Genomic DNA, 15,953 nt, shown 5'->3' with positions numbered 1-15,953 from the left:
TGAACACTCACCTGTATAGAACCAGTTATACCACTACACCAGGTGAACACTCACCTGTATTGAACCAGTTATACCACTAGACCAGGTGAACACTCACCTGTATAGAACCAGTTATACCACTAGACCAGGTGAACACTGACCTGTATAGAACCAGTTAGACCACTAGACCAGGTGAACACTCACCTGTATAGAACCAGTTAGACCACTAGACCAGGTGAACACTCACCTGTATAGAACCAGTTATACCATTAGACCAGGTGAACACTCACCTGTACAGAACCAGTTATACCACTAGACCAGGTGAACACTCACCTGTATAGAACCAGTTATACCACTAGACCAGGTGAACGCACCAACAGTGTTTTTCAAAATTATTCAGACCCCTTTGGATTATTTTGCATTTTATTGTTTTACAAATTGGAATTAAAATGGATTTGTCCTTTTTTTTTTAATCATTAATTTACACAAAATACTCTGCAATGTCAAAGTGGAAGAAAAATAACTGATAAATAACTAAAATATAATTGTTGCATAAGTATTCAGCCACTTTGTTTAGGCAAACATAATATTAGTGCAGGAGTCAAATGTGGTTTAACAAAACACATAAGTGACATGGACTCACTGTGTGAAATAATAGAGGTTAACAACTGCTTCCTTGTCTTTAAGCCTGGTGGTGTCTGCATCATGGTATGGGTATGCTTGCCATTGGAAAATACTGTGGAGTTTTTCAGGATAAAATGAACCGGGATGGAGCTCAGCACAGGCAAAACCCTAGAGGGAAAAAAACCTGCTTCAGTCTGCTTTACACCAGAGACTGAGAGAGGAATTCAACTTTTAGCAGGACAATAACCTTCAACACAAAGCCAAATCTAGACAGGAGTGGCTTACCAAGGAGATGGTGAACGTTCCTGAGTGGCCAAGGTACAGTTTTGACTTAAATCTGCTTAAGAATCCATGGCAAGACTTGAACATTGCTGTCCTAGCCATGATCCCCAACATTTGGTCAACAGAAAGTCCATTATTCAGTAGCCTGTTATGCATAAAGCTTCTCAGAGTATGAGAGCTGATCTAGGATCAGGTCATCCCCTCCTGTCCATGTAATCTGATTCATTGTGATCTAAATGATACAACTGATCCTAGGTCAACATTCTGAGACGGTTGATGAGTCCCAGCTCCTTCAGTAAGTCAGGCTGTTGTCTGAGGTCTGTCTTCAGTGACTCGGGGATGTCCAGTCTGCCGTAGTCCTCCTCTTCTACCAGATTACGGATTAGCATCAGACAACACTCCTGCAGAGAGTACACTGGAACACAGAGAGAAACAATGACGTCGGTGAAACTTGGCGTGTTTTTACACACTCCTGGTCAGAGCTGGTCCCAGATCTGTCAACACTCCCTGGACAGAGCTGGTCCCAGATCTGTCAACACTCCCTGGACAGAGCTGGTCCCAGATCTGTCAACACTCCTGGACAGAGCTGGTCCCAGATCTGTCAACATTCCCTGGACAGAGCTGGTCCCACATCTGTCAACACTCCCTGGACAGAGCTGGTCCCAGATCTGTCAACACTCCCTGGACAGAGCTGGTCCCAGATCTGTCAACACTCCTGGACAGAGCTGGTCCCAGATCTGTCAACATTCCCTGGACAGAGCTGGTCCCACATCTGTCAACACTCCCTGGACAGAGCTGGTCCCAGATCTGTCAATACTCCCTGGACAGAGCTGGTCCCAGGTCTGTCAACACTCCTGGACAGAGCTGGTCCCAGATCTGTCAATACTCCCTGGACAGAGCTGGTCCCAGATCTGTCAACACTCCCTGGACAGAGCTGGTCCCAGGTCTGTCAATACTCCCTGGACAGAGCTGGTCCCAGGTCTGTCAACACTCCCTGGACAGAGCTGGTCCCAGGTCTGTCAACACTCCCTGGACAGAGCTGGTCCCAGGTCTGTCAACACTCCCTGGACAGAGCTGGTCCCAGGTCTGTCAACACTCCTGGACAGAGCTGGTCCCAGGTCTGTCAATACTCCCTGGACAGAGCTGGTCCCAGGTCTGTCAACACTCCTGGACAGAGCTGGTCCCAGATCTGTCAATACTCCTGGACAGAGCTGGTCCCAGATCTGTCAACACTCCCTGGACAGAGCTGGTCCCAGATCTGTCAACACTCCTGGACAGAGCTGGTCCCAGATCTGTCAACATTCCCTGGACAGAGCTGGTCCCAGATCTGTCAACACTCCCTGGACAGAGCTGGTCCCAGATCTGTCAACACTCCTGGACAGAGCTGGTCCCAGATCTGTCAACATTCCCTGGACAGAGCTGGTCCCACATCTGTCAACACTCCCTGGACAGAGCTGGTCCCAGATCTGTCAACACTCCCTGGACAGAGCTGGTCCCAGATCTGTCAACACTCCCTGGACAGAGCTGGTCCCAGATCTGTCAACACTCCTGGACAGAGCTGGTCCCAGATCTGTCAACATTCCCTGGACAGAGCTGGTCCCACATCTGTCAACACTCCCTGGACAGAGCTGGTCCCAGATCTGTCAACACTCCCTGGACAGAGCTGGTCCCAGATCTGTCAACACTCCCTGGACAGAGCTGGTCCCAGATCTGTCAACACTCCTGGACAGAGCTGGTCCCAGATCTGTCAACATTCCCTGGACAGAGCTGGTCCCACATCTGTCAACACTCCCTGGACAGAGCTGGTCCCAGATCTGTCAATACTCCCTGGACAGAGCTGGTCCCAGGTCTGTCAACACTCCTGGACAGAGCTGGTCCCAGATCTGTCAATACTCCCTGGACAGAGCTGGTCCCAGATCTGTCAACACTCCCTGGACAGAGCTGGTCCCAGGTCTGTCAATACTCCCTGGACAGAGCTGGTCCCAGGTCTGTCAACACTCCCTGGACAGAGCTGGTCCCAGGTCTGTCAACACTCCCTGGACAGAGCTGGTCCCAGGTCTGTCAACACTCCTGGACAGAGCTGGTCCCAGGTCTGTCAATACTCCCTGGACAGAGCTGGTCCCAGGTCTGTCAACACTCCTGGACAGAGCTGGTCCCAGATCTGTCAACATTCCTGGACAGAGCTGGTCCCACATCTGTCAATACTCCCTGGACAGAGCTGGTCCCAGATCTGTCAACACTCCTGGACAGAGCTGGTCCCAGATCTGATTGTGCTTTTTGTTTACTCCAACGCCAAGCCAAATGATTTGTTACAACAATTCCATCAGGAGTTGGCAAGATCAGAAAAAGATCTGGGACCCAGGCTACTATAAACAATACTGGAACACAGAAAGAAACTATCAACATAACCTTTTGAGGGGTAAAATGCCAAACAAGTAATGCATGTGTGGGTGGTGACACCAACAACAACTTGAGGGAAAGTCTCAATAGTCTAGGTTTTCATCTCCTTATCTGTTGCCTAGGCCTACCATTTATTTATTTTTAAAACAGCCTATAGCAGCCTGGGACAGGCCAAATGTCAATGCTATTATTGGTTTGACTATTTTATATCTAGGTGACAACGAGGAAAGGAAACGACAGCACTTGGAAGTGTAGTGAACAACGGGTGTCTGTCAACGGGGTTGATGGGAAGCAACATAGAGAGGGACACACCTGGGGTAGCTATGACAACATTCAGAAACTTGGGGTCACCATTCTCTTCATATTCGGTGGCAGCTGTTGGCATATAAACATCTAGCTGATTAGCTAAAAGTTTCTCCCCATTTCGAGAGGCTCTGAAAACCCACGGATGCGCTGCGGAGAGTGGAATGAGATGGAGGGAAATTAAATGTCACGAACAATAGCTTTAGGCTACAAATCATTCAATTCAACATTTGGCCCATAGCTAAGTAATGCTTTGTTGAGGTATAACTGTCCTCTTGGTTCAACCCATAGCTGAATTACATTACATGCTAAACTTAATACAGATCAAGTACTTGAGTAACACAAGAAAGACTAAATAAGGGAAAGATAAGGCTGTGTTGCATGAGGGAGGGACTCACTCAGAAAAGTATTCATTCGTAATAACCCGTTCGTTCGTATATCGCCATAAGAAACTGGATGTCCGGAATAATCCAACCACCATGCTCGGGCGCTTTGTTTCGACTGATTAATAAAATTAACGTGGGTTTTGACTTCAGCGTTTAGAGACCGGAGAGCTTTATTTTCCCCGCTCACTACTTCCTGCTCCTCCATGACGACAGTGACACTCAGAATGCCACGACGATTTCATTCCCTAAACCAATCACAAGAGGTCGCTGTTGTTCAGCGCTCTGACGAGTCAGACATGAAACATCATTCTCGGAACAACAGATGCCAATAGAGTCCAATAGAGTCCAATAGAGTCCAATAGAGTCCAATAGAGTCCAATAGAGTCCAGGAGAGTCCAGGAGAGTCCAGGAGATTCCAATAGAGTCCAGGAGAGTCCAGGAGAGTCCAATAGAGTCCAATGGAGTCTAATAGAGTCTAATAGACCCCAAAAAAGTCTAATAGAGTATAAAATAATCTTATAGAATCCAATAGAGTCCTATTAAAGATGTCGGAGTCCTGTGATATGCAGTAGTTAATAATGAGTTAACAATATTAAGGGAGTGTGTGTGTGTGTGTGTGTGTGTGTGTGTGTGTGTGTGTGTGTGTGTGTGTGTGTGTGTGTGTGTGTGTGTGTGTGTGTGTGTGTGTGTGTGATTGCATGTGTGGCTGTGCTTTAATCACTACTAATTGTCTCTGACAAGCTACGTTAACACCCATACACTGGTGTGTTTATCCTGTTACCACCCATACATTCTTCTACCCTTTAGTCTGTTTTCCATCCCTCCAGACAGACAGAGATTACCTATATAGACTCTGTTAATTCTCTGATCTTTAGACAGACAGACAGACAGACAGACAGACAGACAGACAGACAGACAGACAGACAGACAGACAGACTCTGTTGATTCTCTGCTCTTTAGACAAACAGACAGAGATGACCTATACAGACTCTGTTGATTCTCTGATCTTTAGACAGACAGACATATTGTTCACCAAGTCGGCCTTTACATTACTAGCCCCACCCTCTTAATCGCTAGTCTGTCGCCCTCTCTTTGATGTGTAGCTATATTTACCATCTACTGGTCTCTACAGCTCCATCCTCTGCAGCTCTGGTCTCTACAGCTCCATCCTCTACAGCACTGGTCTCTACAGCTCCATCCTCTGCAGCTCCATCCTCTACAGCTCCATCCTCTACAGCTCTGGTCTCTACAGCTCAATCCTCTACAGCTCTGGTCTCTACAGCTCCATCCTCTACAGCTCCATCCTCTACAGCTCAATCCTCTACAGCTCCATCCTCTACAGCTCCATCCTCTGCAGCTCTGGTCTCTACAGCTCCATCCTCTACAGCTCTGGTCTCTACAGCTCCATCCTCTGCAGCTCCATCCTCTACAGCTCTGGTCTCTACAGCTCCATCCTCTGCAGCTCTGGTCTCTACAGCTCTGGTCTCTACAGCTCCATCCTCTACAGCTCTGGTCTCTACAGCTCCATCCTCTACAGCTCCATCCTCTGCAGCTCTGGTCTCTACAGCTCTGGTCTCTACAGCTCTGGTCTCTACAGCTCCATCCTCTACAGCTCTGGTCTCTACAGCTCCATCCTCTGCAGCTCCATCCTCTACAGCTCTGGTCTCTACAGCTCCATCCTCTGCAGCTCTGCTCTCTACAGCTCCATCCTCTGCAGCTCCATCCTCTACAGCTCTGGTCTCTAAAGCTCCATCCTCTACAGCTCCATCCTCTACAGCTCCATCCTCTACAGCTCTGGTCTCTACAGCTCCATCCTCTGCAGCTCCATCCACTACAGCTCTGGTCTCTACAGCTCCATCCTCTGCAGCTCCATCCACTACAGCTCTGGTCTCTACAGCTCCATCCTCTACAGCTCCATCCACTACAGCTCTGGTCTCTACAGCTCCATCCTCTCCAGCTCCATCCACTACAGCTCCATCCTCTACAGTTCTGATCTCTACAGCTCCATCCTCTACAACTCCATCCACTACAGCTCCATCCACTACAGCTCCATCTTCTACAGCTCCATCCTCTACAGCTCCATCCACTACAGTTCTGGTCTCTACAGCTCCATCCTCTTCACCTCCATCCACTATACCTCCATCCTCTACAGCTCCATCCACTACAGCTCTGGTCTCTACAGCTCCATCCACTACAGCTCCATCCTCTACAGCTCTGGTCTCTACAGCTCCATCTTCTACAGCTCCATCCACTACAGCTCCATCGACTACAGCTCCATCGACTACAGCTCCATCCTCTACAACTCCATCCTCTACAACTCCATCCTCTACAGCTCCATCCTCTACAACTCCATCCTCTACAACTCCATCCTCTACAACTCCATCCCCTACAGCTCCATCCTCTACAACTCCATCCCCTACAGCTCCATCCTCTACAGCTCCATCCACTACAGCTCCATCCCCTAAAGCTCCATCCCCTACAGCTCCATCCTCTATAACTCCATCCACTACAGCTCTGGTCTCTACAGCTCTGGTCTCTACAGCTCCATCCTCTACAACTCCATCCTCTACAACTCCATCCACTACAACTCCATCCACTACAACTCCATCCCCTACAGCTCCATCCTCTACAGCTCCATCCACTACAGCTCCATCCCCTACAGCTCCATCCTCTACAACTCCATCCTCTACAGCTCCATCCTCTACAACGCCATCCTCTACAACTCCATCCTCTAGAGCTCCATCCTCTACAACACCATCCTCTACAACTCCATCCACTACAGCTCAACCCTCTACAACTCCACCCTCTACAACTCCATCCTCTACAACTCCATCCTCTACAGCTCCATCCTCTACAACTCCACCATCTACAACTCCATCTCCTACAGCTTCATCTTCTACAACTCCACACTCTACAACTCCATCCTCTACAGCTCCATCCACTACAACTCCATCCTCTACAACACCATCCTCTACAACTCCATCCACTACAACTCCACCCTCTACAACTCCATCCTCTACAGCTCCATCCTCTACAACTCCATCCTCTACAGCTCCATCCTCTACAACTCCATCCACTACAGCTCCATCCTCTACAACTTTATCCTCTACAACTCCATCCCCTACAGCTCCATCCTCTACAACTCCATCCTCTACAGCTCCATCCTCTACAACTCCATCCTCTACAGCTCCATCCTCTACAACTCCATCCTCTACAACTCCATCCCCTACAGCTCCATCCTCTACAACTCCATCCTCTACAACTCCATCCTCTACAACTCCATCCCCTACAGCTCCATCCTCTACAGCTCCATCCACTACAACTCCATCCCCTACAGCTCCATCCTCTACAACTCCATCCTCTACAGCTCCATCCTCTACAGCTCCATCCTCTACAGCTCCATCCTCTACAACTCCATCCTCTACAACTCCATCCTCTACAACTCCATCCTCTACAACTCCATCCAGTTCAACTCCATCCCCTACAGCTCCATCCCGTACAGCTCCATCCACTACAACTCCATCCTCTACAACTCCATCCCCTACTGCTCCATCCTCTACAACTCCATCCTCTACAACTCCATCCTCTACAGCTCCATCCTCTACAACTCCATCCTCTACAACTCCATCCTCTACAGCTCCATCCTCTACAACGCCATCCTCTACAACTCCATCCTCTAGAGCTCCATCCTCTACAACACCATCCTCTACAACTCCATCCACTACAGCTCCATCTTCTACAGCTCCATCCTCTACAGCTCCATCCACTACAGCTCTGGTCTCTACAGCTCCATCCTCTTCACCTCCATCCACTATACCTCCATCCTCTACAGCTCCATCCACTACAGCTCTGGTCTCTACAGCTCCATCCACTACAGCTCCATCCTCTACAGCTCTGGTCTCTACAGCTCCATCTTCTACAGCTCCATCCACTACAGCTCCATCGACTACAGCTCCATCGACTACAGCTCCATCCTCTACAACTCCATCCTCTACAACTCCATCCTCTACAGCTCCATCCACTACAGCTCTGGTCTCTACAGCTCCATCCTCTGCAGCTCCATCCACTACAGCTCCATCCTCTACAGTTCTGATCTCTACAGCTCCATCCTCTACAACTCCATCCACTACAGCTCCATCCACTACAGCTCCATCTTCTACAGCTCCATCCTCTACAGCTCCATCCACTACAGCTCTGGTCTCTACAGCTCCATCCTCTTCACCTCCATCCACTATACCTCCATCCTCTACAGCTCCATCCACTACAGCTCTGGTCTCTACAGCTCCATCCACTACAGCTCCATCCTCTACAGCTCTGGTCTCTACAGCTCCATCTTCTACAGCTCCATCCACTACAGCTCCATCGACTACAGCTCCATCGACTACAGCTCCATCCTCTACAACTCCATCCTCTACAACTCCATCCAGTTCAACTCCATCCCCTACAGCTCCATCCCCTACAGCTCCATCCACTACAACTCCATCCTCTACAACTCCATCCCCTACTGCTCCATCCTCTACAACTCCATCCTCTACAACTCCATCCTCTACAGCTCCATCCTCTACAACTCCATCCTCTACAACTCCATCCTCTACAGCTCCATCCTCTACAACTCCATCCTCTACAACTCCATCCTCTAGAGCTCCATCCTCTACAACACCATCCTCTACAACTCCATCCACTACAGCTCCACCCTCTACAACTCCATCTTCTACAACTCCACACTCTACAACTCCATCACCTACAACTCCATCCACTACAACTCCATCCTCTACAACACCATCCTCTACAACTCCATCCCCTACAGCTCCACCCTCTACAACTCCATCCTCTACAACTCCATCCTCTACAGCTCCATCCTCTACAACTCCATCCTCTACAGCTCCATCCTCTACAGCTCCATCCACTACAACTCCATCCTCTACAACTCCATCCACTACAACTCCATCCACTACAACTCCACCCTCTACAACTCCATCCTCTACAGCTCCATCCTCTACAACTCCATCCTCTACAGCTCCATCCTCTACAACTCCATCCACTACAGCTCCATCCTCTACAACTTTATCCTCTACAACTCCATCCCCTACAGCTCCATCCTCTACAACTCCATCCTCTACAGCTCCATCCTCTACAACTCCATCCTCTACAGCTCCATCCTCTACAACTCCATCCTCTACAACTCCATCCCCTACAGCTCCATCCTCTACAACTCCATCCTCTACAACTCCATCCTCTACAACTCCATCCCCTACAGCTCCATCCTCTACAACTCCATCCCCTACAGCTCCATCCTCTACAACTCCATCCTCTACAACTCCATCCCCTACAACTCCATCCCCTACAGCTCCATCCTCTACAACTCCATCCTCTACAGCTCCATCCTCTACAACTCCATCCTCTACAGCTCCATCCTCTACAACTCCATCCTCTACAACTCCATCCCCTACAGCTCCATCCTCTACAACTCCATCCTCTACAACTCCATCCTCTACAACTCCATCCCCTACAGCTCCATCCTCTACAACTCCATCCCCTACAGCTCCATCCTCTACAACTCCATCCTCTACAACTCCATCCTCTACAACTCCATCCCCTACAGCTCCATCCTCTACAACTCCATCCTCTACAACTCCATCCTCTACAACTCCATCCCCTACAGCTCCATCCTCTACAACTCCATCCCCTACAGCTCCATCCTCTACAACTCCATCCTCTACAACTCCATCCTCTACAACTCCATCCCCTACAGCTCCATCCCCTACAGCTTTGGCCTCTATGTGTGTTTAGTACAGTTCAAAACCAAGCAAATACTTACCATATTATGGTCTGGTCTGGTGTCTAGACCTCTTTAAGGTGTGTGTGTGTGCGTGTGTGTGTGTGTGTGTGTGTGTGTATGTGTGTGTATGTGTGTGTGTGTGTGTGTGTGTGTGTGTGTGTGTGTGTGTGTGTGTGTGTGTGTGTGTGTGTGTGTGTGTGTGTGTTTATGCTCTCTGATGTAACAGTGTGATCTGTCCAGGCTGGGCACAGTGAGCCCACAGGCCTTTGTTGCCATAGACAGGGATTTACTAGGCTGGTACATTACCGGCTCACAGACATGGGATCAAATACCATTTAAAATCCCCTCAGACCTGGGTTCAGCTACTATTTAAAATCCCCTCAGACCTGGGTTCAGATACTATTTAAAATCCCCTCAGACCTGGGTTCAGATACTATTTAAAATCCCCTCAGACCTGGGTTCAGATACTATTTAAAATCCCCTCAGACCTGGGTTCAGATACTATTTAAAATCCCCTCAGACCTGGGTTCAGCTACTATTTAAAATCCCCTCAGACCTGGGTTCGGATACTATTTAAAATCCCCTCAGACCTGGGTTGAGATACTATTTAAAATCCCCTCAGACCTGGGTTCAGATACTATTTAAAATCCCCTCAGACCTGGGTTCAGCTACTATTTAAAATCCCCTCAGACCTGGGTTCAGATACTATTTAAAATCCCCTCAGACCTGGGTTCAGATACTATTTACAATCCCCTCAGACCTGGGTTCAGATACTATTTAAAATCCCCTCAGACCTGGGTTCAGATACTATTTACAATCCACTCAGACCTGGGTTCAGATACTATTTAAAATCCCCTCAGACCTGGGTTCAGATACTATTTAAAATCCCCTCAGACCTGGGTTCAGCTACTATTTACAATCACCTCAGACCTGGGTTCAGATACTACTTAAAATCCCCTCAGACCTGGGTTCAGATACTATTTAAAATCCCCTCAGACCTGGGTTCAGATACTATTTAAAATCCCCTCAGACCTGGGTTCAGATACTATTTAAAATCCCCTCAGACCTGGGTTCAGCTACTATTTAAAATCCCCTCAGACCTGGGTTCAGATACTATTTAAAATCCCCTCAGACCTGGGTTCAGATGCCTTTAAAATCCCCTCAGACCTGGGTTCAGATACTATTTAAAATCCCCTCAGACCTGGGTTCAGATACTATTTAAAATCCCCTCAGACCTGGGTTCAGATGCCTTTAAAATCCCCTCAGACCTGGGTTCAGATGCCTTTAAAATCCCCTCAGACCTGGGTTCAGATACTATTTAAAATCCCCTCAGACCTGGGTTCAGATGCCTTTAAAATCCCCTCAGACCTGGGTTCAGATACTATTTACAATCCCCACAGACCTGGGTTCAGATACTATTTAAAATCCCCTCAGACCTAGGTTCAGATGCCTTTAAAATCCCCTCAGACCTGGGTTCAGATACTATTTAAAATCCCCTCAGACCTGGGTTCAGCTACTATTTAAAATCCCCTCAGACCTGGGTTCAGATACTATTTAAAATCCCCTCAGACCTGGGTTCAGATACTATTTAAAATCCCCTCAGACCTGGGTTCAGATGCCTTTAAAATCCCCTCAGACCTGGGTTCAGATACTATTTACAATCCCCACAGACCTGGGTTCAGATACTATTTAAAATCCCCTCAGACCTGGGTTCAGATGCCTTTAAAATCCCCTCAGACCTGGGTTCAGATACTATTTACAATCCCCTCAGACCTGGGTTCAGATGTCTTTAAAATCCCCTCAGACCTGGGTTCAGATACTATTTACAATCCCCTCAGACCTGGGTTCAGATGTCTTTAAAATCCCCTCAGACCTGGGTTCAGATACTATTTACAATCCCCTCAGACCTGGGTTCAGATACTATTTAAAATCCCCTCAGACCTGGGTTCAGATACTATTTAAAATCCCCTCAGACCTGGGTTCAGATACTATTTACAATCCCCTCAGACCTGGGTTCAGATACTATTTAAAATCCCCTCAGACCTGGGTTCAGATACTATTTACAATCCCCTCAGACCTGGGTTCAGATACTATTTAAAATCCCCTCAGACCTGGGTTCAGATACTATTTACAATCCCCTCAGACCTGGGTTCAGATACTATTTAAAATCCCCTCAGACCTGGGTTCAGATACTATTTAATCCTTCAAATACATTCAGCGTTTGCTCTCGTCTGCCTGGAGTGCCAGGTGGGTTGCTAGGGTTGTCATTTCTCTATTGGTTCCTTTGCACCAGACAAGCTCTATCAAACACAGCTAAATTATTTGAATTGATTGAAAATAGTAGTTGAACCCAGGTTAGGTTCACGCCGCCCCAGCCCCTCACCAACCTTAGATTTACAAAAGGGATAACACGTGTTGTTTTAATGCTGAATTACTCCTGGGTTGTGTCTGAAATAGTACCCTATTCCCTATGTAGTGCACTACTTTGAACCAGAGCCCATGGGGAATAGTACCCTATTCTCTATGTAGTGCACTACTTTGAACCAGAGCCCATGGGGAATAGTACCCTATTCTCTATGTAGTGCACTACTTTGAACCAGAGTCCGTGTGGAATAGTACCCTATTCCCTATGTAGTGCACTACTTTGAACCAGAGCCCATGGGGAATCATGCCCTATTCTCTATGTAGTGCACTACTTTGAACCAGAGTCCGTGGGGAATAGTACCCTATTCCCTATGTAGTGCACTACTTTGAACCAGAGCCCGTGGGGAATAGTACCCTATTCCCTATGTAGTGCACTACTTTGAACCAGAGCCCGTGGGGAATAGTACCCTATTCCCTATGTAGTGCACTACTTTGAACCAGGGCCCATGGGGAATATGGAGCCTTTAGGGACAGAGCCCTGCTCCTCTCCCCTGCTACAGCCACTACAGCCTGAACAACAGTGTTCTGCCGAATACAACAGGTGTAGGTAGACCTTACAGTGAAATGCTTACCTTTTTAATAGTGTGTGTGTGTGTGTGTGTCAGGGTGCTGTGAACATGCCAGCTTGGTTTGGACATATCAAAAGCCTTAGTTCTGATGGGTGACAGGGACAGGACTCACCACAGTCATACACACACACACACACACACACACACACACACACACAACACACACACACACACACACACACACACACACACACACACACACACACACACACACACACACACACACACACACACACACACACACACACACACACACACACACACACACACACACACACACACACACACACACACACACACACACACACACAGTCCCTTTCACCAGAAGTAGCAGGCTTGTAAAATCTGAGCTCCTCACCTCACCACATCATCTCTTTTTTAAAAATGTATCCATTATTTTACCAGGTAAGTTGACTGAGAACACCTCATTTGCAGCAACAACCTGGGGAATAGTTACAGGGGAGAGGAGGAGGATGAATGAGCCAATTGTAAACTGGGGATTATTAGGTGATCATGATGGTATGAGGGCCAGATTGGGAATTTAGCCAGGACACCAGGGTAAACACCCCTACTCTTACGATAAGTGCCATGGGATCTTTAATGACCTCAGAGAGTCAGGACACCCATTTAACGTCTCATCCGAAAGACACCACCCTACACAGGGCAGTGTCCCCAACCACCGCCCTGGGGGCATTGGGATATTTTTAAGATCAGAGGAAAGAGGGCCTCCTACTGGCCCTCCAACACCACTTCCAGCAGCATCTAGTCTCTCATCCATCTAATCCTGCTCTCTGATAGGGCACTGCTGTTGACCAGGGACTATAGGGCACTGCTGTTGACCAGGGACTATAGGGCACTGCTGTTGACCAGGGACTATAGGGCACTGCTGTTGACCAGGGACTATAGGGCACTGCTGTTGACCAGGGACTATAGGGCACTGCTGTTGACCAGGGACTATAGGGCACTGCTGTTGACCAGGGACTATAGGGCACTGCTGTTGACCAGGGACCATAGGGCACTGCTGTTGACCAGGGACCATAGTGCACTGCTGTTGACCAGGGACCATAGTGCACTGCTGTTGACCAGGGACCATAGGGCACTGCTGTTGACCAGGGACTATAGGGCACTGCTGTTGACCAGGGACCATAGGGCACTGCTGTTGACCAGGGACCATAGGGCACTGCTGTTGACCAGGGACTATAGGGCACTGCTGTTGACCAGGGACCATAGTGCACTGCTGTTGACCAGGGACCATAGTGCACTGCTGTTGACCAGGGACCATAGTGCACTGCTGTTGACCAGGGACCATAGTGCACTGCTGTTGACCAGGGACCATAGTGCACTGCTGTTGACCAGGGACCATAGTGCACTGCTGTTGACCAGGGACCATAGTGCACTGCTGTTGACCAGGGACCATAGTGCACTGCTGTTGACCAGGGACCATAGTGCACTGCTGTTGACCAGGGACCATAGTGCACTGCTGTTGACCAGGGACTATAGGGCACTGCTGTTGACCAGGGACTATAGGGCACTGCTGTTGACCAGGGACCATAGTGCACTGCTGTTGACCAGGGACCATAGTGCACTGCTGTTGACCAGGGACCATAGTGCACTGCTGTTGACCAGGGACCATAGTGCACTGCTGTTGACCAGGGACTATAGGGCACTGCTGTTGACCAGGGACTATAGGGCACTGCTGTTGACCAGGGACTATAGGGCACTACTGTTGACCAGGGACCATAGGGCACTACTGTTGACCAGGGACTATAGGGCACTGCTGTTGACCAGGGACCATAGGGCACTACTGTTGACCAGGGACTATAGGGCACTGCTGTTGACCAGGGACCATAGGGCACTGCTGTTGACCAGGGACTATAGGGCACTACTGTTGACCAGGGACTATAGGGCACTGCTGTTGACCAGGGACCATAGGGCACTGCTGTTGACCAGGGACTATAGGGCACTACTGTTGACCAGGGACTATAGTGCACTGCTGTTGACCAGGGACCATAGGGCACTACTGTTGACCAGGGACCATAGGGCACTGCTGTTGACCAGGGACTATAGGGCACTACTGTTGACCAGGGACTATAGTGCACTGCTGTTGACCAGGGACTATAGGGCACTGCTGTTGAGCCTCTCTACTGTTGACCAGGGACCATAGGGCACTGCTGTTGACCAGGGACTATAGTGCACTGCTGTTGACCAGGGACTATAGGGCACTGCTGTTGACCAGGGACCATAGGGCACTGCTGTTGACCAGGGACTATAGGGCACTACTGTTGACCAGGGACTATAGTGCACTGCTGTTGACCAGGGACCATAGGGCACTACTGTTGACCAGGGACCCATAGGGCACTACTGTTGACCAGGGACCAATAGGGCACTGCTGTTGACCAGGGACTATAGGGCACTGCTGTTGACCAGGGACTATAGGGCACTGCTGTTGACCAGGGCCCATAGTGCACTGCTGCTGACCAGGGCCCATAGTGCACTGCTGTTGACCAGGGCCCATAGTGCACTGCTGCTGACCAGGGACCATAGGGCACTGCTGTTGACCAGGGACTATAGGGCACTGCTGTTGACCAGGGACTATAGGGCACTGCTGTTGACCAGGGCCCATAGTGCACTGCTGCTGACCAGGGCCCATAGTGCACTGCTGTTGACCAGGGACTATAGGGCACTGCTGTTGACCAGGGACCATAGGACACTGCTGTTGACCAGGGACCATAGTGCACTGCTGTTGAGCCTCTCTACTGTTGACCAGGGACCATAGGGCACTGCTGTTGACCAGGGACTATAGGGCACAGCTGTTGACCAGGGACTATAGGGCACTGCTGTTGACCAGGGACCATAGGGCACAGCTGTTGACCAGGGACCATAGGGCACTGCTGTTGACCAGGGACTATAGGGCGCTGCTGTTGACCAGGGACTATAGGGCACTGCTGTTGACCAGGGACTATAGGGCACTGCTGTTGACCAGGGACTATAGGGCACTGCTGTTGACCAGGGACTATAGGGCACTGCTGTTGACCAGGGACTATAGGGCACTGCTGTTGACCAGGGACTATAGGGCACTGCTGTTGACCAGGGACTATAGGGCACTGCTGTTGACCAGGGACTATAGGGCACTACTGTTGACCAGGGACCATAGGGCACTGCTGTTGACCAGGGACCATAGGGCACTGCTGTTGACCAGGGACTATA

General features: G+C 49.2%; 1 protein-coding gene across 1 annotated transcript; it reads right to left on the bottom strand.

Moving 5' to 3' along the window:
* Window positions 1-53: 53 nt before the first annotated feature.
* On the bottom strand, window positions 54-4,193 carry LOC135515564 (von Hippel-Lindau disease tumor suppressor-like). Its single transcript, XM_064939184.1, has 3 exons — window positions 3,987-4,193; window positions 3,598-3,738; window positions 54-1,300 (listed from the first exon to the last, which is right to left on the bottom strand). Exons 1-3 carry the CDS (start codon window positions 4,177-4,179, stop codon window positions 1,137-1,139), a joined length of 498 nt encoding a protein of 165 aa, XP_064795256.1. The 5' UTR covers window positions 4,180-4,193; the 3' UTR covers window positions 54-1,136.
* Between the last annotated feature and the right edge of the window lie 11,760 nt (window positions 4,194-15,953).

Source organism: Oncorhynchus masou, chromosome 27 (genome assembly GCF_036934945.1).
Source record: "Oncorhynchus masou masou isolate Uvic2021 chromosome 27, UVic_Omas_1.1, whole genome shotgun sequence".
Classification (NCBI taxonomy): Eukaryota; Metazoa; Chordata; class Actinopteri; order Salmoniformes; family Salmonidae; genus Oncorhynchus; species Oncorhynchus masou.
Note: the sequence above shows the minus strand (reverse complement) of the source record. Positions and strands in the feature narration are given on the sequence as shown.